At 36.7% G+C, this 25,456-nt stretch overlaps 3 protein-coding genes and 1 long non-coding RNA gene across 4 annotated transcripts in view; 3 read left to right on the plus strand and 1 right to left on the minus strand.

The window, feature by feature from the left end:
• LOC136833212 (uncharacterized) overlaps positions 1–25,456 on the minus strand; it is a 218,780-nt gene that overhangs the window by 119,835 nt on the left and 73,489 nt on the right. The gene's annotated exons all lie outside the window — the stretch shown is intronic.
• Positions 6,812–8,650, plus strand: LOC136833503 (uncharacterized PE-PGRS family protein PE_PGRS20-like). Its single transcript, XM_067095731.1, has 2 exons — positions 6,812–6,833; positions 6,970–8,650. The coding sequence occupies exons 1-2, from the start codon at positions 6,812–6,814 to the stop codon at positions 8,511–8,513; spliced, it is 1,566 nt and encodes a 521-aa protein (XP_066951832.1). The 3' UTR covers positions 8,514–8,650.
• Positions 18,167–19,931, plus strand: LOC136833539 (uncharacterized PE-PGRS family protein PE_PGRS20-like). The gene has a single exon (XM_067095761.1). The coding sequence runs from the start codon at positions 18,218–18,220 to the stop codon at positions 19,712–19,714; it is 1,497 nt and encodes a 498-aa protein (XP_066951862.1). The 5' UTR covers positions 18,167–18,217; the 3' UTR covers positions 19,715–19,931.
• LOC136833540 (probable cyclin-dependent serine/threonine-protein kinase DDB_G0292550) overlaps positions 24,666–25,456 on the plus strand; it is a 7,748-nt gene continuing 6,957 nt past the window's right edge. The window contains 1 exon segment of the mRNA XM_067095762.1: positions 24,666–25,456. This exon segment is cut by the window's right edge and continues 573 nt beyond it. Within this exon segment, the coding sequence (XP_066951863.1) occupies positions 24,673–25,456 (784 nt within the window). The 5' untranslated portion in view covers positions 24,666–24,672.

Here is a 25,456-nt window from a genome sequence, read left to right on the forward strand (position 1 = left end):
CATGATTTTAATGTGTAGAACAAACTAGTCACAGTAACGACTTAGCGACTTCAATTTCCACTGCTTTGGAAAAAAAGGATGGAAAAGGATATTACCAGTCGACAGTTAATGATAAAGAGTCATGAAGCTTGAGGAATCGTGAAACTAATTATCTGTACCAATAAAAAATAAAATTTTTCTTTTTCTTCGTATCATGCACCTATTACCACGAAATTTTTACCCAAGCATGTAATAATGCACAAGACCCCTTTTGTACTAACCACAGGGCAATTATAGGCAAAACAATGAAAAGCAAAGAAAAAAGAGCAAACGGCTTTGATAAGAAATTTCTTAGAAAAGGGTTCTGGTTTCTTCCACCATCGCAAAGAAAAGTACACAGGCACTTACACTTTCCAAAGGCCCATACGTCAAAACCCTCACCTGAGTCAACTAGCCGCTCTTTTAAGTACATGAAATGATATGATTAGATTTTATTAGACACCTATTGCGATCCCACCCTGGCCCCTCGGACCATGTTTGAACAAAGTACAATCTACACTATATAAAAAGTTTTCCAGTCACTTTTGGTTATTAGGCCCCGTTGTTATAGTTTCATTTATTTCTTCAATATCTTAACTTGGATGGGGTTGAACCCCTTCATTGGAACATGCATGAATCTCCTTGACCCAATCAGGTTTAGTGCCAAGTTTGGTTGAAATCGGTCAAATAGTTTTGGTGAATATATTGAAAATAGATTACATCAAATATATATACATACATACATATATACATGCATACATACATATATACATATATAAATACTCGTACATACATACAAAGACACAAACGGATTACGGACAAACTTTGATCAGTGAAGCTTTCAGCTGAGGTAAGCTTAAAAAGCGACTGATACAGATGATTTTCAAATCGTGTCAAGGAAAGCGGAATTCCAATACCTGATTCCACTTACGAGTTGTTTAGCTGGATTCGATAGTTCTACTTGTAGTTTCTGAAATCCTTAACCTAAAGTATTATCTATAACAACAGTAAAGCCACAATATAGGCCCCCTCCCCAAAAAAAAAAAAATATATATATATAGATGAGTGTCATAAATACTGTAAGAAATTTGTTCCGTGTTCGTCTGGAGGTCACCCTAAATAAAAAAAAAAAATCATTACTGAAACTGAATAAAATGTGTGTGGATGTTGCAACAGTGACTAACACCCACGTTACCCATGCAGGTGAAAAAGACCAGGTATGAAGGCAGACAGCCAGACTTAAGGAAACGACTGGCTAATCAAAGCTGACCCAAAATCACCGACTGCAGGCAAAAATGAACAGTCAATCTGGGTGGAAGGTCCGGGAAACCCTCAATTTCCCGTGATTTGCGGGGCGTCCCAAATCTCTCTGAGCGTGCGGCCGTCACGACGCCGGAGAGCATCACAACATACCACAGAGCCTTAATGGGAGATTATCATCTCCCGACAGAATCGTGCCAGACTCTTCGTAAATGATTCTCTATCGATCCAGGCAGCTGCTGCTACCCGATTTCTTCTTCCCCATTTGGAAAAAGGCAAAATGGCGTTCGTGCGAGGTTCTTTTTCTTAATCCATAACCGGTGGTTCATATTTTGGACAAATGGACGAGGGCTTCGCCCTGGAAATTTTCTCCAAGATGTTTCACAACTTGTTTTTGCATAATTCTGTTCGGGAATCACGCATGTAAACGATTCATTTTCCTCCTTTTTAAGGCCAGACGTTCTGATCTTCTGACCTGCTGCTAGATGAAACCTAATCCCGATTTGCTAACGAAATAGTGTTTCGTATTTTTTAATCATTTACAATCTAAAGCACCGAAACAATAATCTGTTTCGTATTTTCTAATTACTAACAATCTATAGGACCGAAACAAGCAGTAAAAAAAAAAATAATAAAAAAAGGCAATATGATTTTGAGCAAGAAGCTGCTGGTGTCGGCAGCGAACGAGAAACATTTGTCGGGAATGTCTTAAATGAGAGGTCGACGAAGGCCACGAGAGACACACTAAACTAAAACACCTATCATGAACGTGTAGGAGATTTCACGTGAATTTAAGCAGAAGGATCGATTTCCTCCTCTCCTTCCTGGGACCAGTCCAAAATCCTGCTTTCTCCCCTTCAGACACTCCCTAACCTCACAAAAGTGCACCAACAGGTACCATTTGAGCTTTTCAGTCGAGAAACATGCCAAGTGCCATTTTTAAAATATAATAAAAGTAATTAAAATATTTTTGGCCCTGGATAAACATTATGTTTTGACTGAAAGACTAAACCTTCTTTAGTCAACAGGTTATTCAAGTCTGTAGATTTTGTGGACAAAGAATTTTTTATTCAAAGTTAAGTCATTCAAGACCTAACGTACTTAATTATGAGTATGTAGGAAAAGCAAAAAATCAACAACTAATTTACGATCTATCGTTAATATGAAAATGTACGGGGTATGATAAATGAGTATCTACTATAAGATCTAATGCCAATGTTATTACTGACGAAGGGTAATAAGTAAACATCGCAGTCGTGCATTCAAATGAAAATTCTAAAATGGATAATCAAACCTCATCACGACGCATTAAAATAGACTTCAAAATAACTCAATTCTTCAGAGTGAAAGAAATAAATAAAAAGACAAGATTGAAAAAAACCTACTACTGGAACAATTTCCTACTGAATAAATACGCATTTGTTTCTGTTCTTAATTTAAAATTACATTTTATTTACATTTTCTGGCAGGTGCATAAACATTAACGTCGTTTACAAAACAACGGTGAAGTGGGAGTTTAGAGTAGGCGACGGCAAGAAAAAAAACTTTTACTGCTTTAAGCTTAATTCTGCTGATATGAACAAAACATATATGCATATCCAACATGCATCAACATACTTTACAATTAATTCTAAACTGAGAATCACCTCATATTATGTCATGGCAGAGGAAACCCACTTCTGATACTAAAAAAAATTCACAAAACAATTCAGAAGAAAAATATTTATTGACTTTCTCCTCCTTGAAACAACAGAGCATCATCTCTGATCCCGTGCATGTATTTACATCTCACGACACAAACTTGGAAGTAGGATATTTAAATAGATAAGGGAATCGAACAAGCTCCACGATACGATTAATATATTACTTATTATTGAAAAATAATGTTCTGTCATTTATGTAAATGAAAACCACTTTACCAGAATTAGTTATTATTATTATTATTATTATTATTATTATTATTATTATTATTATTATTATTATTTTAGAGGATAAACCCCTATTCATATGGAACAAGCCTACAAGGGCCACTGACTTGAAATTCAAGCTTCCAAAGAATATGGGGTTCATTTGAGAGAAGTTAGAGAAGATAATACGAAATACATAAATAGGAGCTCAGTTATAAGAAAAATAATGATAAATTAATAAATAAATAGATAAACATGTAAATAAATTAGTCAAATACAAGGTCAATACAGCGGAAATTAGATGCTAGAAGATAAAAATGACAGCCGCTCGGTCAATCCCTGGAGCAAGATCCCTTCAATTCAGTTCTATGACCAATGGCCACGTATGAGTTTTCGCTAAACGTTAATATAAAAACTCCAAAACTGCTGTTTAAACAAAGGAATAAATCTGAGAAATAAACCCTCGATTAATCCGGCTAATAATGGTAAAAACGAGGCAAGAACATAAACTTCATAGTAATTAACATTAATGCACATAAAATGTTTGACTCTCAGTAATTAGCTGTTCCCAGATGAAAGAAGGATTAAATAAATAAACAAGCTTACAGGGTAAAAAAAATCATTAGGACTCGAAGAGAAATCTTAATAGCAAGGGATTGTGATACAACTCTCATGAGATGGAAATTAAAGACGGCGTTCAATTTTGATTGTGAATAAGCATCCTGCTTTAAATCGCCGTTCCCTCGCCCCCAATTTGCATTTCTTTTCATAGACGAAGCTTTGCATTTCTCGTCCAGTGCGTTCAGTCACGATTTAAACCAGTCACCTGGCTGCAAATGCTAATTTTTAGATTCCTCTGTATGTGCGGTTGAAAATTCTACGATTGTCTATCTTTGCGATCTGTTGGAGGAACCGGAGGAGTGTAACACCAATATCACATTTTATAAGGTGTTTTGAACTCGCTTAGGAGGTTGCTCAGAGTGGCAATGGCTCTCAGTAGTGACCGGAAAGCCAACGCTGTGAGACAGCCTTCTTATTTACTCCAACCAGTGTCATCTTATCCACTGAATACTGTAATAATGCCATCCTTTCTTATGATCTATAAGCTTTATATACGAACTATTTCCAAAATTTTTAAAAAATTCAAACTAAATTCAACTCCGAAGAAAATTCATGATTCATTCGCTAACGCATCCAACTAACAGTCCAAAATAATAGCCTTTCTTCGGTAGCCTCTTTAAGCAATCTGATCAATTTGCCTCCACAACTATTTACGTTTTTAATAATCTAATCGGCTGTTTTACTGACGCGTTTAAGGCCTTCTTAATTACTCATGCATCCCAAATACATACTATTAAAAAAAGAAAAAATGGAGGAATGGTATACTGTTATCCTACATGCTCCTACATATCGAGCATGAACTTAAGAGGCTATTTGGCATCACACTCAAACAACGAGACGGCAAGTACTTATCTCGTGGTTATCGTTTTACAAAATATACAAAAATATATACACACATACACTCACTTAGGAGGTTGTTCAGAGTGACGATGGATCTCAGTAGTGACGGAAAGCCTTGCTTATTTGCTCCAACTCATTATATTATGTATGTATGAAAATGAATACACTGTACTTCAAACTGCATACTGTGAGAAACTGAAGGCTTTTAGATAGAATGAATTGCTCCTCTAGAATTTACCGTTAGTATATTCCAGAGGAAGTGGCGATGATAGTTGCTGTGATGATGGCCGTGGATGCACTGAATGCTTGCATCTGAGGAGTTTTGATATGTTAACTGCTGATGTTGAGCATAAAAATAGCTGCTACATGGATTTGGTATAGCTTCCTCGTCAGAAAGTTTTTCCTGAAAAATGATCACTGGTCAGACTTTGGAAAGTCTTAAGAAGAATCTAGATTGCGGCTTCTATGAGCAAGAGCCTTTTCTACTAAAGCCAGCTTAATCAAAAACAACAACAACAAGAATCTACAGAGCAAATGAACATATCTTTCATGTAAGTTTTAAAATCTCTTGTAAATGAACACACATAAAACCAGCTGTGCGCTTCAAGGAAACAAGATATTCAAGTAAAATCTTAGATATCTATCCTGAGGAAAAACTTTTTTGAACTATTCTGCAAAAATTACCTTTTCGTCCACTGAAGCACACAGCGGGATTTTTGTATTTTACTACAAGAGGTCTGAACACTTATATGAAACGTGTTAATTTGATCTCTAGATTCTCCTTGGGACTTTCGAAAGGCCTGGGTAAATAATCATTTCCGAGGCGCCTTTTGGTGTACTACCCATTTGCTAACATGATAGCATATTTGAAAGTTTATAAACTTGTATAATAACTTAATGTATGGGGAACAGTGCTCAACAACTCAGGGTATTAATTGTAAAATACAAAATAATAATGAGATCAAGATATCAAGAACAATTTCTACGAAGACTCCAAGCAAATTTTTTCAATAGCATAATAAAAATCAGCGTAAATAATAACATCCTGTCGGTGGCAAAACATGAAGGGAAATACAAGGTTTTTAGTTCTTATTCCCCCCCTCCCCAACCCCAAAAAAATTTGTCTTGCAACCTTCCCCAACACAATATGGACTCCATTGGACACAAAAAAACCCAACTTAGTCTAATGGCCACATTTATACAAAACTGGTTCTTTTTTTTTTCCAAACTAATTTTTCAAAACGAGAAGCATCACTATCATTGCACATGAACCAATTTTCATCATATGTGCTCTAAGATTCCATTTACGGTGACATACGCATCTTCTGGGGCTTTACCACTTGTCCCCGGTGTTAATCAATATTTAAACAAACAAAAATAAAAATTTACAAATAAAATATATCATTCCGAAGGAAAATACACTCAGGCTTCTTCTTCATACACACACAGAGAGAGAAGATTAGAGACATTATGAAATAAAAACATGACCTTACAATTTAATCACAAATATTAACAAAACATGAATTTTTTCGACGTCAAATATCAAGATCATGGCGCACAAAATATATCTTATATAAAAATGATTGGACGTGGTTGAATGGAAAATTACTATTCATTAAGACAGCAGGATAATCTGGACACTGGGAGAGGATATGAAAATATGAGTGCTAGGTACGTTTGTAATTAGTCATTGCATTCCTATTAAATAGAAAGGAAATGTCAAAAATGGTGTCAAGGGAATAAGAAATTTGAAATAAGTTGCCAAAGACAGATTATTGTATTAATTAATCATAAAAGCAAAAAAAAAAAAAATTATATTAAAAAAGAGAGGAAAAAATTCTATAGTGGAAAAAAATTACGAAAAGCGACGAGCAACATTACCGGTAAAGAATTGTTCAATTACGTTACGGACCTGCCGTCATGCACTGACTAATTAGGGCATTGTGAGAGTTGCGAAAATGAGGCCATGAAAGCAGAAAGCGGGGTATAGAGGGGGTGAAATTGGGGACGGGGATTCTCCTGCTTTACCAGTATAAATAAGACATCCAATCTACATGCAGCATCACTCACTTCCCAACTTCAGTATCTTCCCTTTCTCCTACCTTACTTCTAAAGTCTCTCATTCTTGAAATATCTGTGACTTTTCACTTTATTTGTCTTCCAGCATGAAGGCCATTGTATTATTAGGTAAGTGTACACTAATTTGTTATTTATCAGTAGGTATAGAAACATACTAAGTCTGGGTTTACTTTCTATAAAAAGCAAAGTTCTGATTCTCCATTCATTTCAGGTTAAGCTAACTTTAATTTTCTCTTTAAAACAGCTCTTCTGGGAGCTGTAACATCACAAAGCTTTCCATCTGATATCTACGGGGCACCCAACGGTGAGTTTTCCAATGGCTTTGGAAGCAATGGCGGTCTAAGTAATGGTTATGGTGCTCCTCTAAGCACGTCCTATGGAGTACCCAATGGGGGATATGGAGTTGACGCCGAAATTGCTGCCTTGGCTGAAAACATTCCAGGTGGTGGTGTCCCTGGAGTAGACTATCCAGTCCTGGCTGATATCCCTGAGACAGGATTCTCCTGCGATGCCCAAAGTGTCCCTGGATACTACGCCGATACGGCCCCTGAAGCTGGCTGCCAGGTCTTCCATATCTGCCAAGACAGACCAAATGGACGCCGCCAGCAGGACTCCTTCCTCTGCCCCAACGGCACCATCCTCAATCAGCAGTACTTGGTCTGTGACTGGTGGTTCAACTTCGACTGTTCCACTGCTCCAGACTTCTACTTCGTCAACGAATTCATTGGAGTCGAACCAAGTGCTCAGTATGCTAATGGTATCATCAATGGCAACGGAAATGGTCTTGGAAGGTCTGCATACAGTAATGGAAATGGTAATGGAGGAAATGGCTATGTCTATGGCAATGGTAATGGAAACGGAAACCTAAGGAGTGTATTAACCAATGGAAATGGCATTAATGGTAATGGTAACGGTAATGGAAGAAATGGATTCACCAACGGTAATGGAAATGGTATCAACGGTAATGGAAATGGCAATGGCATCAATGGAAATGGCATCAATGGCAATGGAATCAACGGTAATGGAAATGGCATCAATGGCAATGGAAGAAATGGATACACCAATGGTAATGGAAATGGCAACGGCATCAATGGTTTCACTAACGGTAATGGAAATGGCAATGGCATCAATGGCATTACCAATGGTAATGGCAATGGAAGAAATGGATACACCAACGGTAATGGAAATGGCAATGGCGTCAATGGCTTCACCAATGGTAATGGTAATGGAAGAAATGGATACACCAATGGTAATGGAAATGGCAATGGCATCAATGGTTTCACCAACGGTAATGGAAATGGCAATGGTATCAATGGCTTTACCAATGGTAATGGTAATTTAAGAAGTGGATACACCAATGGTAATGGAAATGGCAACGGCATCAATGGCTTCACCAATGGCAATGGAAGAAATGGATACACCAATGGTAATGGAAATGGCAACGGCATCAATGGTTTCACCAATGGCAATGGCAATGGAAGAAATGGATACACCAACGGTAATGGAAATGGCAATGGCGTCAATGGCCTCACCAACGGTAATGGAAATGGCAATGGCATCAATGGCTTTACCAATGGTAACGGCAATGGAAGAAATGGTTACACTAATGGTAATGGAAATGGCAACGGAAGGAACGGATTCGCCAACGGCAACGGAAATGGCAATGGCATCAATGGTAATGGAAATGGCGGCAATGGATTCACCAATGGCAACGGCAACGGCAATGGAAATGGCAATGGCAATGGCGTAAGATCCTTGTCACCGACCTACGGAGCCCCTGCCTTCTAAAGAAACGAGAAGGAATAGATTCAATTCCAAGACTTAGACTCGGCCTCGTTTATGTGGAATCTTCATCGTTGTCTTCTTTACCCCTCTCTTTTCTTTCTTTTTCCACTTATATTCTTGACTATTGTACTCGTTTCTTTAACTTCTCTTACATCTGAAATTCTGTAGTACCTTTCCGATAGGTTTTTCCGAAGAAGTATATTTTTATAGTTACGACATAGTACTTCTATTTTTCATATCGAGTAATTTTGTAAAGAAATGCAAATTAAAATCAAATAAAAATGTATGTGAAGAAACCTGTATCATGGAGGAAAGAATGAAATATATGACTGTAAAATATAGTAAACAATATATCTTATTAGATTGAGGTTGGCAAGGGGCACTTGAGAGAGGCCTCATTCATCTTCATCTAAAAAGTCAGTTTTTACATTACAAATCCAATCAAATTAATCTTCAGTAATATACAGTTATACTGCTTTTGCTGGTCGTGAACATAGTTTTTAAGACCTGTTCTCTTATCTGATACTTTTCCTAATAAATCTAAAAAAACTGACGTATGCCACCCAAGTTAACCTTTGACAACGAATGTTAACAAGAAATGGGTGTTGAAAATCCATAACATCAATTCTGCTCTATTAAAGTTTAATCACACTACTACCACACTTTTGCAGCAATATACTACTATTTAGGCTATCATTTTACAAAAGCTCGGAAATTTCTACCATACTCAAAGACAATCACTCTACTTGTGTCCTATTACCACTGACAAATTCAAAGGCAACATTTTCTAAGCATCCACTGATTGAGCGGCAATACTTTGAAACTGCAAAGTGTCAGTTTATTAAAGATGGAAGTGGTCCTTCAATTGAATATTTTCAATATGGATCAAGACAAATTTATATTTAATTTCTAAAGACAGATACTTCGGCAAAATTGATCTTTTTGAAGTGATTATATCAACTATTCAGTATTACAGAGTTCTCTGAATCTTTCCATAATTATAATGCGCCAATAACAAGTATGATTTTACCCAGCAAAGTGTTAAGACATTGATGTACCATAATTTTAAAAATGCATCGAACTTTTAAGAGAAAATTTTTTATACAGCCATGACTACCCAAGAGTGATAACTAATCATTCTAAAAAACACACAAAAGTTCTGACAGATATTAACTCTATTCGAAGAAAATAAAAATCAGAAACTACAACAAAACCACTGCATGAGAACATGAATACAGTTAAGAACAGTGCCCATTATGAAAAAAAATGTCAACCCTAAAATACAACTCGGGACGATTTGTTTCCTTTATACTTGTTTATTATTATTAAAACAGTTTAACCAGACCACTGAGCTGACTATCAGCTCTCACAGGGCTGGCCCGAAGGATTTGGATGAAATGCCAGGTGTAGGCCTGAGGCGTAGCACTGGGACCAAATAATTCATTCGGTATGGTGACGAATGGATGAAAATGAAATTAAAAACTGCACAAAGGCACACTCTCTTACTGGAACGCACTCACACAATAAAAACATTTAAACTCATGTTTTCATACATACTCACTAAAAAGGCATATTAAAATTCAGAAAAAGTTAAGTAACATTTTAAAATTTAGTAGTTTTAAAATTCATTAGGCGTCCTAAGGGTTTTCGTATTTTTATTAATTACTTATCTTTATATTTTATTAATTAAATCACAGTTCCTCATGACTTGTATAAATGATTTATTTGTGGCGGAATATGGTCAAAATAACTGAACTATAATTCCGATCCTTTTAACTACTTGTTTACCTTCTACAATGTGTCTTGCGCGGAACACTGTAAGCGTTCCTTAAGGCTCTCTGCATACTGCAGTTGTTTGCCTCTTACTTTTCACCTTTTTGTTTTTCGCATCTAGCTGTCAAACTTCTTTAACTTTACTTTCTTCCTTTTCTCACTCCTCACTTATAAGCAAATCCTTCGCGCGAGTCCTACGACTGTCTCAAGACGTGACCTAGCGGCTCGGTTAGATTACGTTACCATAAATAAATAAAATATATAAATAAAATAAATAAATAAGTATGGTCACGGATATAAGCGTTTGAGGTTGGCTAAGTACATCAAAGCGATTCATTTACAAATACTTCGCGAAATACGATTCGTGCACAATTTATGTAAATGATTTTCGACTTTTTGTTTAGATATGTACCAAATTTCCTGTACTCAAATACTTTTGTAATTTTTTAAAAATATCTTTGAAAATATACAGTTCTGTGTACAGAACATTATTTTAGAATAAAAAAATCCATAAATCTTAATCAACACTGCAAAAGCAAAATGTCAATTCTACCGCAAAATAGTGTTTTGATAATTTACTTTTAGCACTATACTTTTCCTCCTTTATTTTTTAAACACACTATACAAAATTATGCACTCTTGGATCAACATGATGAAAATGAGCCTCAATGAGGCTATCCCCCAAACACTTTTTAGTTTTCTGTAAATGAAATCTATTGTCTGTCCGTCCGCACTTTTTTCTGTCCGCCATCAGATCTTAAAAACTACTGTGGCTAGAGGGCTGCAAATTGGTATCAACATACCACCCTCCAATTATCAAACATACCAAATTGCAGACCTCTAGCCTCAGCAGTTTTTATCTTATTTACGGTTAAAGTAAGATATAATCGTGCTTCTGGCAACGATATAGGGTAGGCCACCACCAGGTCGTGTTTAAAGTTTCATGGGCCGCGGCTCATACAGCATTATACCGAGACCACCGAAGGATAGATCTATTTTCGGTGGCCTTGATTACACGCTGTAGCAGCTGTACAGGAAAACTCGATTGCGCCGAAGAAACTTCGCCGCATTATTTACTTTTTTTCTTTTTGAGCAAGGAGAGATCCCCGTACAATCTTTTAACCCGCATTTTCAATAGCTGTCGAGACACTCTCTTTTAACCCTCTGCCATTTCCCATAACAGTGTGCTGGCTATTCACTCATCTCTGTGATGTAGCCTGAATGAACTTCTTACGTCATATCAGGATGGTTTTCTATATCTTCCAAGAATAATACTGCTAGTCCATGTCCCCTCTCTCGGCGTGGCAACATATACTAAATTTCCCCAAAACATGGTTGTACAGCTTTCACCAGAACTAGTGCACCATACTGCTACAAATTACGGTAATATGCGAGAGGGTTGTGAGAGCAAGTTCCTCAAGTTCCCATCTCAAAAACGTAATTTACTGTCTAGCAACTTAGACCAAAGTGTACCTTCGTTCTTGTTCGAGAGACAATGGTGAGAGAGACTGACCCGGGTGCATTTTCCACAGATGTAACCGAGTACTGGGACCTTTCCTTGGAAAAAGCGCGAAGCCGTATCCTGAAAACTAACCATAGAATTTTCTTGAAAATCATCTCATTATGTTTCCCGCTTTGTAAGGGTCGTTGAACACACAGAAAAATAGGTAGGAATTCTAATTCTGACCTCTAATCCTCAGACTCTGTATACCCAGAATTCTTTGAAGTCGAACGTTGATAGTTTCAAATACACTCATACAATCGATACGTGTGTATGTCCATATATACATGGATATTTCATAAAAATATACGTATGTATACTCGTAGACAATTTCAATGAATAAATGTCATCAGCAAAACGAAAAAAAGAAAGAAATAATGAAAGAAGAGGGGCAGTAACACATGAATAATCTGATAACTACTGGAAAGCTGTAGATTCATTGGAATAATTTAACATTTATTTTAATCTCGAAATTATAACATAATCCTGGCTAATTACATAAATTATCAAAGGCATCCACTAGGAAATCCAATCATTCTAAGGCAACAAAGAAGATATAAATGACATGACGATCTAACACACAGGCGGGAACAATATGGCGAAAGTGTTTCCAAGAAAACTACCTCCAAGAAAATCCTCCCCATTGCTCATGATCCGGAAGGCGTGTCAAACTCTCTGGACCGTGAATCCTTTAGCCATGTGTCTCGAAGTAGCACAAAACAAGATTCAGTCCTAATGGAAGACGCGTCGCCCAAACAAAGAGCTGCGTGACGCTGTGGTAAATGATTCAAAGAGAATAGTAATTCCCCTATGTATGAGTCTTCACTTACCTTCCGATTAAATGGAAGGGCTTTTACTGGCTGTAAAACGCTGAACAACATCTGATGTCCAGATAATCATTACGTTGCAGATTTTCTCTCTCTCTCTATGTTCTTATTTCTATTTCCTTATCTTTAATGAAGCTTTACATCCAAACTGGAAGCATTTTCAGCCATGATGCATGTATTGCAAATTACACTTCTATATGCAATAGTCAGATATTTTGAAAATTCCCCATAACTACTTCTAGCATCTTTCCTCAAAGTTCTTGTTTCAAAATTCTTGTTTCTATTCTAAATAACGGCGTCATTAACCTAGATATTGTGACGCCAGTTTTAATAGCCACGAATCAATCAATTATTCTGAATAAATATTAATCGAAGGCAAACTAAACTACGTGAATACCCACTCAGCCTTTGTGGTTGAGTGGATATAACATTACCTGGTGTTACGATGGTTGGCTGTTCAAACTCCTAAAAAGATGACTGTCAGCAACTACTTTCGGGAGAAATGCCCAGCTTATAATTCGTACACTGGTGATGACTTAATGACGAATTTCCTCTCTTGCCCATTTCCTTCCTTCTTTCAGTAGTTATTCAAAGCTCTTACTTGGATCTCTAGGCGGAGTAAATAGTGGAATAACACTAACAAGCGAAGCAAAAACAAAATACAAGATATTTAGTAAGAGGACGAAGGAGGTCTCCCTAAACACAAACACGAAACCAGTCAGGAAAATTAACGAGAGTTTTCACGTGAAATCAGGCAGAAGGGTCGATTTATCTTCTCTCTGGGGAGAAACCTACTTAAACATATTATGTGGAGTCTTTTCTTGACCATTCACCAAAGCCCCGGTAATCCTTTCCCTCCTTATAACGAAGAGGAGCCCCTTTGAAGTTGCCGATAATCTTGCCTCGCATAAATAGAGTGAATTTTGTGGAGATTAATCTGACCAGATCGTTATTCTTTCTATATTTAAAGCTGTAAAAATTAGGATAAGAGGATTATCATTTTTACCTGGCAGATCAAGGGTAGTCCATGATCATGTTTATTTGCGATGGTAATTCAAACCGGATATTAAGCAAATGTGAAAAGAATAAACACGTAATAAAACTAAACATAAGCGCATTCCCAAAAGACTGAAGTCTGGAATTATCTGTATAACGAGACTCGATAAAAGAGCTTGCGAAAGAAGAAAAACTTCATTTGGATTCAAATCGAGACTCCTAATTGCTAAGCACGTCTGCGATAAACGTTCAACAAGATATAAATAAGGATGAAAAGCAATCTCCCGGTTTTCCTCCCCGAGTCATTTTCACAAACATTTTCTTTCTCTCTCTCTCCTTTATCTTTCTCGCTCAGTGCGTTCGGTCACGATGCTGAGCATTTCTCTGGCGGGGATCGCCCCTTTTGACTTCAATTACACGCGTGATCAAGAACAGAGGCGCTGATACGTTCGCTTGCGGAAGATAATCGCAGAAAAGTCCCTGGGGGGAAATATACTGCCTATCTTTTCCCCCATCACAATTTAAATTACGATATTTAAACTCCAATTCATCCCCATCTTGGGTAACTCGTACACTGCTAATCGCGCGCTCATTTCACAAGTGCTGAGGAGTTTTAATATTTAGCCTAGAGATAATTTTTAGGAACTTTTACCACCAGCAAATCGTTATCGATATCGATTGATTTCCAGAATTATCCACGCACGGACACGAGAATATGCTTAATACCGAACACCTTTGACCTTCGTGTGTGACCTCTTCATAAAAACCATTCCAGGCAAGGTTTTGCACAACCCGAAAATCGAAAAAGCCTCAGGGCCCCCAAAGAGAAAAGCTGGAAATGAAACTCACGCAAAAAATTTAAAAAGTCAAACCAAGTTTATGAACGGTAATTATCCCAGCTCAGGGTATACTGGACTGACGGAAGTGGTATCACGGCATCATAGTATCGGCGTTGATGGCGAAATCCAATGGTGATTTTAAAATCTAGCGTGAGAGCTGTCAAGGATATATATGTATGTTATATGTGAATGTATACATATGCTATTTTTAAATCACATGGGTCTACGATGTTTGGAAATATTTCGCCACGGAACAGAATCAATCTGTTCCACACAATTCATGGGAAACAAAATTTCATCGTGTTCGTGCTTTAAATCGTTCATATCGTATTGCTCTCTTATATACATACATACATATATATATATATATATATATATATATATATATATATATATATATATAATTATATATATATATATATATATATATATATATATATATATATATATACAGGGTAATAAAGTCATGGAGTAAATAGCCATTATATATAACAAGTATGCAGATAGACAATTAAGATTTCCTCTTCTTGTACATATTTATTTCGCGACGTTCCGTAATTTTCATATATAATTACATCTGCAAGGGCTCTAAAATATATAAAAACAACACATAATTAGCATAAAACTCAAACATAATTTTTTTTACACTCAAAATTATACATTTAAAAAACCAAAATACATTAAAATTCACAAGCTATTGGACCAACTTTCCATTAGAGTAAAAGAAATATACGTAGAAGGAAACTAAAAAATAAAAAAGAAGAAAATACACCTCACGACAAGAGAAGGGGAGTGGCTATTGGCTGCGTGTTTAATGCGTGCTTAGTGTATATATGTATACGTGTAGAGGCGTTTACAAAAAAATACAGAGCAGGAAAGAAAAGAGGTAATCTCCATCTCTAAAACAAAAATAAATGATGGCAGCTACCAATCACTCAGAATATGCTTGATCATAAACAGAAAACTATTGAAGTAACTTTTAACACGACCTTACATATTCTCCAGTTCACTGAGCTTCTGACGTTGACGAATCTTTAACAAATTATCGAGCAATACATTATGTATAAGACAAAAATTAGGACGGTAGTTGTGCTCAGTGTAAAAAGCTGACGTCACAACAAAATTGGTCATCATCAAAGTAGCTAAAGCAACTGTCACGTTATACAACGTTTATTAAACCAAGAATATCTACTTCTCATATCTCCCGAAAACAAAATTAGTGATAGATAGAATATACAATTTAGGCCGAAGGCCAAGCTCTGTGCCTATGAGGGTACTCAGTACCGAAAGGAAAATTGAGAATAAGAGGTCTGTCAGGTGTAACAAGAGGAAATCCTTGCATTTGCACTATGAAATAATTTTTAGAAAAGGGTATAAAGTAAGATGGAAGAAAGAATATGAATGGAGGTACAGTAAAAGGAATGAGAGGGGTTGCAGCTAAGGGACGAAGGGACGCTGCAAAGAACCTTAACTAATGCCTATAGTGCACCGCGTGAGGTGCACTGATGGCATTACCACCTTTACGGGGAACAAAATGAGTAAAATTACGCCTTGCGACGGCCTTAAATGAATGACTGAATGAAGGAATGAATTGTCCTTCATTCATTCATTTCCAGGTTGTTGTATCCAAGGGATTTTGAAGCATAATTACCTCTAAAAGCACCACTAGTTTCTACTGTAGCATTCCGATATTCATGGCTTTTCCTTCATCATTTGTTCTATACACAACTAGAATACTTCCTTAATGTTTGGGTGTGACCCAAGCGCACCCCAAAATTAAAACTGACGTTCTAGCCTTGTAATCGCCATCCTGGGACACTGCGTTTAAAGTAAGATGGAGACCATGGAGGTATCTAGCCTTTCAGCTGCAAGATATGACCACCAATAACAACATATGCTAGACTCGTAACAAAGACATATCTTCACCTTACAAAAGGCTTCCACATCCGCAATACAAACTGAGGTACACAGGCATAAAAAATTCTTTCTGTTTCATTTTACTTCCCTAGACAACAAAAGCACTTTTAAGAATGTATTGTTAGGTGACCCACCTGCAACAATCAAATACCGTAGTGAGAGGCACGAAGACACGAAAACATCATTTTCCAAATGGAGTTTGGAACACGGAGATAATCTGTTACGACAGCAAGTCTCTTCCGTCTAATCACGTACACATAACCACATACATACATACATACATACACAAACACACACACATACATATATGTATATATATATAGCTATATATTGTGTACACACACAATATATATATATATATAAATATACACGATAATTTATTGTAGCATATAAAGATGAAAGGCATAAAAAACTCATGAAGAACTATAGTACGTAAGTAATGCTAATGTAAAAATAGCGAGACAGGTCGTTACAAGCATAATGTTCTCAAGGAAGAAGGGTTTAGGCGGAAATAAATAAATAAATAAATAAATAAATAAATAAATAAATATATATATATATATATATATATATACATATATATATATATATACACAAAAAAAACACACGCACACATATAAACTGTGTGTATATATATATATATATATATATATATATATATATATATATATATATATATATATGTATATATATATATATATATATATATATATATATATATATATATATATATGTGTATGTATATATAATTTCAGTACCGGTAAAGACTTGTCCGACAAGGTTCAAGAACTTCCGTCACGCGCTTAGTAATTAGGGCATCGTGACAGGTGTGAAATGGGGGCATGAAAGCAAACAGTGGGAGGGACGGGGAGGGAAACTTCTCTTCCTTTGCCAGTATAAATTCGCATCCAATCTCGGTGCAGCATCATTCATCTCACAGCTCCAGTATCTTCTCTTCTCCTGTCTTCCCTCCAGGGTCTATCATACTCAGACGCTCTCACAGACCTTTCCTTTTCTCTTTCTACAGACACCTGTCTTCTCTACAGAAAGCTATGAAGGCTTTCGTATTGCTAGGTAAGCGGATATTTAATCATCTTTCTTATCAATGCATTAAATTCAAGTTCTTGAGACCCAATTTATTCTGCTTGAAGTTACTTATAACGTACTCTTCGTAGTGACCACTTTTCCATCATATCAGTAATGAAGTGTGAGGGCCACAATAATTTTTTTTCAGACTTATTCAGTTCCCAGTGAAAAAATACTTACTGTAGCATGAGTCTTAGAATGGAGAAACAAATCCACAGTTATGCGACTGTAGGAATATATTTAAAAATAAAACTTTACAGAGAGTTTTCAAGAATCTGTACGATTCCTTTTTCAATCTCTGACTGAAAAGGAGAATCGTACAGATTCTCGAAAATTATCTGAATAATTCTGTCTTTAAATATATACGTACAGTCAAATGACTATGGATTTGTTTCTACATATTCAAGTCTATTCACAGAGCAATCAAGGACTCACAATAGACAATTTAATATTTATCTTTGAACCATTGTCAATTTCGATCTACATTTCACTGCTCTAGATATTATGAGGTATTAGAAAATAATTCACAATAGATGTCATAAATGCTAAATATGAGTTCAATTTTTACTTCCTAACCAATATTAACTATATCTCATGAATGAGAAATTGTACCTGTGTATATCTGAATGAAGGTTTGGATTACGTATATCTACTGATGAATTAACTAATCGATGTATTTTACAGTAAAAGTTAAAGCATCAACTTCATCAAGCTGAAAATTCTGTTGCTACATTCAAAGTTCTGAATCCCAACAAGTCGAATATCATTATGCGCACTTTCTTTTCCACAGCTCTTCTGGGAGCTGTAACATCCCAAAGCTTTCCATCTACTACGTACGGAGCACCCAACGGTGAGTTTTCCAACGGCTTTGGAAGCAATGGTGGACTAAGCAGATCCTATGGAGTTCCCAATGGCGGATATGGAGTTGACGCCGAAATTGCTGCCTTGGCTGAGAACATTCCAGGTGGTGGTGTTCCTGGAGTAGACTATCCAGTACTGGCTGATGTCCCTGAGACAGGATTCTCCTGCGATGCCCAAAGTGTCCCTGGATACTACGCCGATACGGCCCCTGAGGCTGGCTGCCAGGTCTTCCATATCTGCCAAGACAGACCCAATGGACGCCGCCAGCAGGACTCCTTCCTCTGCCCCAACGGCACCATCCTCAATCAGCAGTACTTGGTCTGTGACTGGTGGTTCAACTTCGACTGTTCCACTGCTCCAGACTTCTACTTCGTCAACGAATTCATTGGAGTCGAACCAAGTGCTCAATATGCTAATGGTATCATCAATGGCAATGGAAATGGCTATGTCTATGGCAATGGTAATGGAAATGGTAACCTCAGGAGTGTATTCACCAATGGTAATGGTAATGGCAATGGCAATGGAAGGAATGGGTACACAAATGGTAATGGCAATGGCAGAAATGGACTCACCAACGGTAATGGAAGGAATGGATACACCAATGGAAATGGTAACGGAAATGGCATCAATGGTAATGGCAATGGAAGAAATGGATACACAAACGGTAATGGAAATGGCAATGGCATCAATGGTTTCATCAACGGTAATGGAAATGGCATTAATGGCAATGGAAGAAATGGATACACCAATGGTAATGGAAATGGCAATGGTATTAATGGTTTCACCAATGGTAATGGTAATGGAAGAAATGGATACACCAACGGAAATGGCAATGGCAATGGCATCAATGGCTTAACCAATGGTAATGGTAATGGAAGGAATGGATACACCAACGGTAATGGTAATGGCATTAATGGCTTTGCCAATGGTAATGGAAACGGCATTGCCATCAATGGTAATGGTAATGGAAGGAATGGATATACTAATGGTAATGGAAGAATTGGCTTCACCAATGGTAATGGTAATGGAAGGAATGGATACACCAACGGTAACGGTAATGGCATTAATGGCTTTACCAATGGTAATGGAAATGGCAATGGCATCAATGGTTTTGCCAATGGTAATGGCAATGGAAGGAATGGATATGCCAACGGCAATGGAAATGGTAATGGAAGAAATGGACTCACCAATGGCAACGGAAATGGAAGAAATGGATTTACCAATGGCAATGGAAATGGCAACGGAAGGAATGGATTTACCAATGGCAATGGAAATGGCAATGGAAGGAATGGATTTACCAATGGTAATGGAAATGGCAACGGAGGGAATGGATTTACCAATGGCAATGGAAATGGCAATGGTTTTGGTACCCCATCCCAGTCCTACGGCGTTCCTGTCTTCTAAGTGAGCCACAAGAGCTGTTCCTAATACATCTGAGCCACCGTATCAACTCTTTCATGGAAATTTTGATGACCACTCTTATTCTTTCTTTTTTTACTTCTCCTTTTCCTCTCTTTGCTACTTCCCTCTTCCTCTTCTTCATTATCAATGATTCATTCAACATCGAGAAATATAATATTCACGAGAAAAAATTGCGTATTTATATTGAATAAATTGTTAAAAGTGAGAAAAAATAAAATGTACATAAAATAAGCCTTTTTCTTTTATCACCTACGTAAAAACCCTTCTAAGTGATATATATATATATGTGTATATATATATATATATATATATATATATATATATATATATATATATATATATATATATATATATATATATATATATATATATATATATATATATATATATATATATATATATATATATATATATATATATATATATATATATATATATATACTTATACTGTATATATTTGAAAGTGGCCTTATGTAAAAATCATATGTATGGCAGTCTTAAATAAAAGCAAATAAAAAATATGCCGAAGTTTCTTCGGCGCAATCGAGTTTTCTGTACAGAGTATAAAGCCACAGTGTCACGATCTTGTTGTAACTGTCTTCAAGGACTGACATCATTACGAGCCTCTCGATGTACGGCAGTAAGAAACTCTCAGCCACGACCAGGCAGCGCTCAGTTGCTCCCCAGATGTCGTCAAGTGAAGGTGCGTCGGCGGCGCCTCGGGAATTGGAATCGGCGGTGCCAGACACATGATTTATGGTTAACCTTAACCTTGAATAGAATAAAAATTACTGAGGCTAGAGGGCTGCAATTCGGTATGTTTGATCATTGGAGGGTGGATGATCAACATACCAATTTGCAGCCCTTTAGCCTCAGTGTGTTCAAGATCTAGGTACGGACAGAAAAAGTGCGGACGGACAGACAAACAGCCACCTCAATACTTTTCTTTTTCAGAAAACTAATAAAAAAAGATAGGAATAAAACCATAACGATTCTAAAACGAAGTAAGAAGATAACAACACTACATTCTTTTGACAACTGAATATCTGGGGACCTAAAGATATTTCGCTTTATAGCTGATAACACCAACGATTATGATTAATTTATTTTCTGGGAAAAATCTTTTACCTGCATATAAGAGGTATCAGGCGTCTACTTTCTTTCATCGGAATATTTATGTTACTCTAATTTTGCGGCTACCTGGAAGGTTAATATTAAAATAATCATAATTTCGCCAGAAAATCATAAAGAACATCAATTAACTGACTATTCTTAACAACAATAATTTTTTTTTACTGTATTTACTTCATTTTTCATGGACTTTTAAAATAAATTTTTTTTTTCAAAACTCAGGAATTCTGGAAAGCACAAAATCCCTTACTTTTTTACTGTTTTGCTATTTTGAGACAACTCTCTAGGAGTTTTGAGCAAACAAACTTTAATACCTTAAGACACACTTAAAGAAAATTAACGTTGACTAAGAACGCTATAATCTAGATAATGATGTGCATACACAGACGCACAATTACTGAATCTTCATCTCCAATTTAAAATTATCGGATGGTGACCGGAGTAACATGCATGCTTGTTACTGGATCACTACCAGGGATTCTGTTGAAATCTCCGTACTTTGTGGATGGTACTAAGACTTTTTTTTTTTTTTTTTTTTAAGTTACATGAATAAAATGGAATATAGTATTTTGGCCCGAGGCCAAGCGATCGGGCTTATGAGGTCATTCAGCGCCGAAAGGGAAACTGATTTTCGAAAGGTTTGAAAGGTGTAACAGGAGGAAAACCTCGCAGTTGCACTATGAAACAATTGTTAGGAGAGGATGGAAATTAAGATGGAAGAAAGGGAATTTAAACAGAGGTATATTAAAAGGAATGAAAGGGGTTGCAGCTAGGGGCCGAAGGCATGCTGCAAAGAACCTTAAGCAATGCCTACAGTGCAACGCGTGAGGTGCACTGACGGCACCTAACCCTTACGCGGTTTTGTAGGTTATAGTGAGAGAAACGCATACTGCCTGGTGCATCGAAAACACATCATAAATGGCTGGCAACCTAACGAATCCAGCTGTTTGTATATTCCGCTTGTATCTCTGTCTCTCTTCCGGTACTTCAGGAGCTACTACAACACAGCGTCACTCGTATTCCTCGAGTTTCGGACTACTGTTACCAACTTAGGATGTCTGTAATTTGGGCCTTGCACTATCAGTTTAAACAAAATTTATTAATACCCAGTAGTGAACAAAGATTTTCTATCTGTATTTTTTTCTTTAGAACTTTGCTTCCCACAAAAGTGGTCCCTTCCGAGTCAAGAGAAAAATAAAAGACAAGATCCTAACTACAATCCCAACTGCTGAGTCAAACTTCATTGGGATAAAACTGATCTTAACTGACATGACTAATGTGTAAAAAGCTGGCATCACAAAAACAATGGTCATCATTAAAACTTCTAAAGCAACTGTCACGTTAATATATAAAACGATCAATAGATATATTAAGACCCTTCAGCTCTTCAAAATAATTTTTTATTTACTAAAAATATGACGTTTAATATGCCAGGAAGTATCTACTTCTCATACCTGCCGAAAGCAAATTTAGTAAAATTACGCTTCAACGTTTTAGATACGTCGGCCTTGAATGAGTGACTGAATGAAATATCATTCATTTATTCATTCTAAGCCGTCGTATTCCAAGGACTCGGAAGCATAATTACCTATATAAGTACTACCAGTCTCTACTGAAGCATACAAATATGTATTGCTTCTCCTTCGTCATTTGTTCCATGCAGCACTAGAATGCTTCCTTAATGTTTGGGTGTGACCCAAGCACACCTCAGAATTAAGACTAACGTTCTAGCCTTGTAATCGCCATCCTGGGACATTGCGTGCCTCTAATCTTTACAGACCATGGAGGCATCTAGCCTTTCAAATGGAAAACATGGCTGCCATTAACCTAAGCTAGAGTCGGAAAAAAACATGTCTTCGCCTTGCGATAAGATTCCACCTTTTTAACTGATTACAAATTAATGATTTCCACATCCGCCATACAAACTGAGGAACACAGACGTAAAAAATCCTTTCTGTTCCATTTTACTTTCCTCAACAACAAAATCACTTTTAAGAAAGTTTCGTTAAGTCACCCACCTGCGAAAATTAGATATGAGCACCGAAGACACGAATGCATCATTTCCCAAATGGAGTTTGGAACACGGAGATAATCTATTAAGACTGAAAGGCTCTTCTTTCCATTCAAATACACATAAACACCACACACATACATACATACATACACAAATATATATGTATATATATTAATATAAAATATACATATATAAATATATATATATATATATATATATATATATATATATATATATATATATATATATATACATATATACATATATATATATATATATATATATATATATAAATATATATATATATATATATATATATATATATATATATATGTCTATACACGGGAACTTATTGTAGCATATAAAAGACGGCATGCACCAAAAACAGGAAGAACTATAGTACGAAAGTAATGCCAACGTGGAAATTTCGAGGCAGATCCTTGCAAGCATATTGTTCTCAGGGAAGAAGGGTTTAGCCTAAAATATATAAATAAAAATACAAACACACAACCACAAACACAGACACATTTATTATATATATGTATGGATAATTTTAGCACCGGTAAAGACTTGTCGGACAAGGTTCAAGAGATTCCGTCACGCGCTTAGTAATTAGGGCATCGTGACAGGTGTGAAATGGGGGCATGAAAGCAAACAGTGGGAGGGACGGGGAGGGAAACTTCTCTTCCTTTGCCAGTATAAATTCGCATCCAATCTCGGTGCAGCATCATTCATCTCACAGATCCGGAATCTTCTCTTTCTCCTGTCTTCCCTCCAGGGCCTATCATACTCAAACCCTCTCACAGACCTTTCCTTTTCTCTTCTACAGACACCTGTCTTCTCTACAGAAAGCTATGAAGGCTTTCGTATTGCTAGGTAAGCGGATGTTTAATCATCTTTCTTATCAATGCACTAAATTCAAGTTCTTGAGACCCAATTTATTCTGCTTGAAGTTATTTATAACGTACTCTTTGTAGTGACCATTTTTCCATCATATCAGTAATGTATTAGTGAAGAGGGCCACAATAATTTTTTTCAGACTTATTCAGTTCCCAGTGAAAAAATAATTACTCAGCATGAGTCTTAGAATGGAGAAACAACTCCACAAGGTTATGCGACTGTAGGAATATATTTAAAATAAAACTTTACAGAGAGTTTTCAAGAATCTTTACGATTCCCCTTTTAAATCTCTGAGATTGAAAAGGAAAATCATACGAATTCCCGAGAGCTATCTGTATAATTCTATCTTAAAATATATAAGTACAGTCACATGACTATGGATTTGTTTCTACATATTCAAGTCTGAAAATTCACAGCATCGCAATCAAGACCTCACAATAGACAATTTAATATTTATCTTTGATACCATTGTCAATTTCTGATCTACATTTCACTGCTCTAGATATTATGAGGTATTAGAATATAATTCACAATAGCTCTTATAAATGCTAAATAAGAGTTCAATTTTTACTTCCTAACCAATGATAAGTAAATCTTACGAATGAGAAATTGTGCCTGTGTATATCTGAATGAAGGTTTGGATTACGTATATTTACTGATGAATTAACTAATCGACTTCCTGTACAGTAAAAGTTAAAGCATAAACTTCATCAAGCTGAAAACTCTGTTGCTACATTCAAAGTTCTGAATCTGAACAAGTGGAATATCATTATGCACACTCTCTTTTTCACAGCTCTTCTGGGAGCTGTAACATCCCAAAGCTTTCCATCTGCTACGTACGGAGCACCCAACGGAGAGTTTTCCAACGGCTTTGGAAGCAATGGTGGTCTAAGTAATGGTTACAGTGCTCCTAAGCAGATCCTATGGAGTTCCCAATGGCGGATATGGAGTCGATGCCGAAATTGCGGCCTTGGCTGAAAACATTCCAGGTGGTGGTGTTCCTGGAGTAGACTATCCAATCCTGGCTGATGTCCCTGACACAGGATTCTCCTGCGATGACCAAAGTGTCCCTGGATACTATGCCGATACGGCCCCTGAGGCTGGCTGCCAGGTCTTCCATATCTGCCAAGACAGACCAAACGGACGCCGTCAGCAGGACTCCTTCCTCTGCCCCAACGGCACCATCCTCAATCAGCAGTACTTGGTCTGTGACTGGTGGTTCAACTTCGACTGTTCCACTGCTCCAGACTTCTACTTCGTAAACGAATTCATTGGAGTCGAACCAAGTGCTCAGTATGCTAATGGTATCATCAATGGCAATGGAAATGGCTATGTCTATAGCAATGGTAATGGAAATGGCAACCTCAGGAGTGTATTCACCAATGGTAATGGTAATGGCAATGGAAGGAACGGGTACACAAATGGTAATGGCAATGGCAGAAATGGACTCACCAACGGTAATGGAAGGAATGGATACACCAATGGAAATGGTAATGGAAATGGCATCAATGGTATTGGCAATGGAAGAAATGGATACACAAACGGTAATGGAAATAGCAATGGCATCAATGGTTTCATCAATGGTAATGGAAATGGCATCAATGGCAATGGAAGAAATGGATACACCAATGGTAATGGAAATGGCAATGGTATCAATGGTTTCACCAATGGTAATGGTA

This window comes from Macrobrachium rosenbergii, chromosome 51, assembly GCF_040412425.1.
Source record: "Macrobrachium rosenbergii isolate ZJJX-2024 chromosome 51, ASM4041242v1, whole genome shotgun sequence".
Classification (NCBI taxonomy): Eukaryota; Metazoa; Arthropoda; class Malacostraca; order Decapoda; family Palaemonidae; genus Macrobrachium; species Macrobrachium rosenbergii.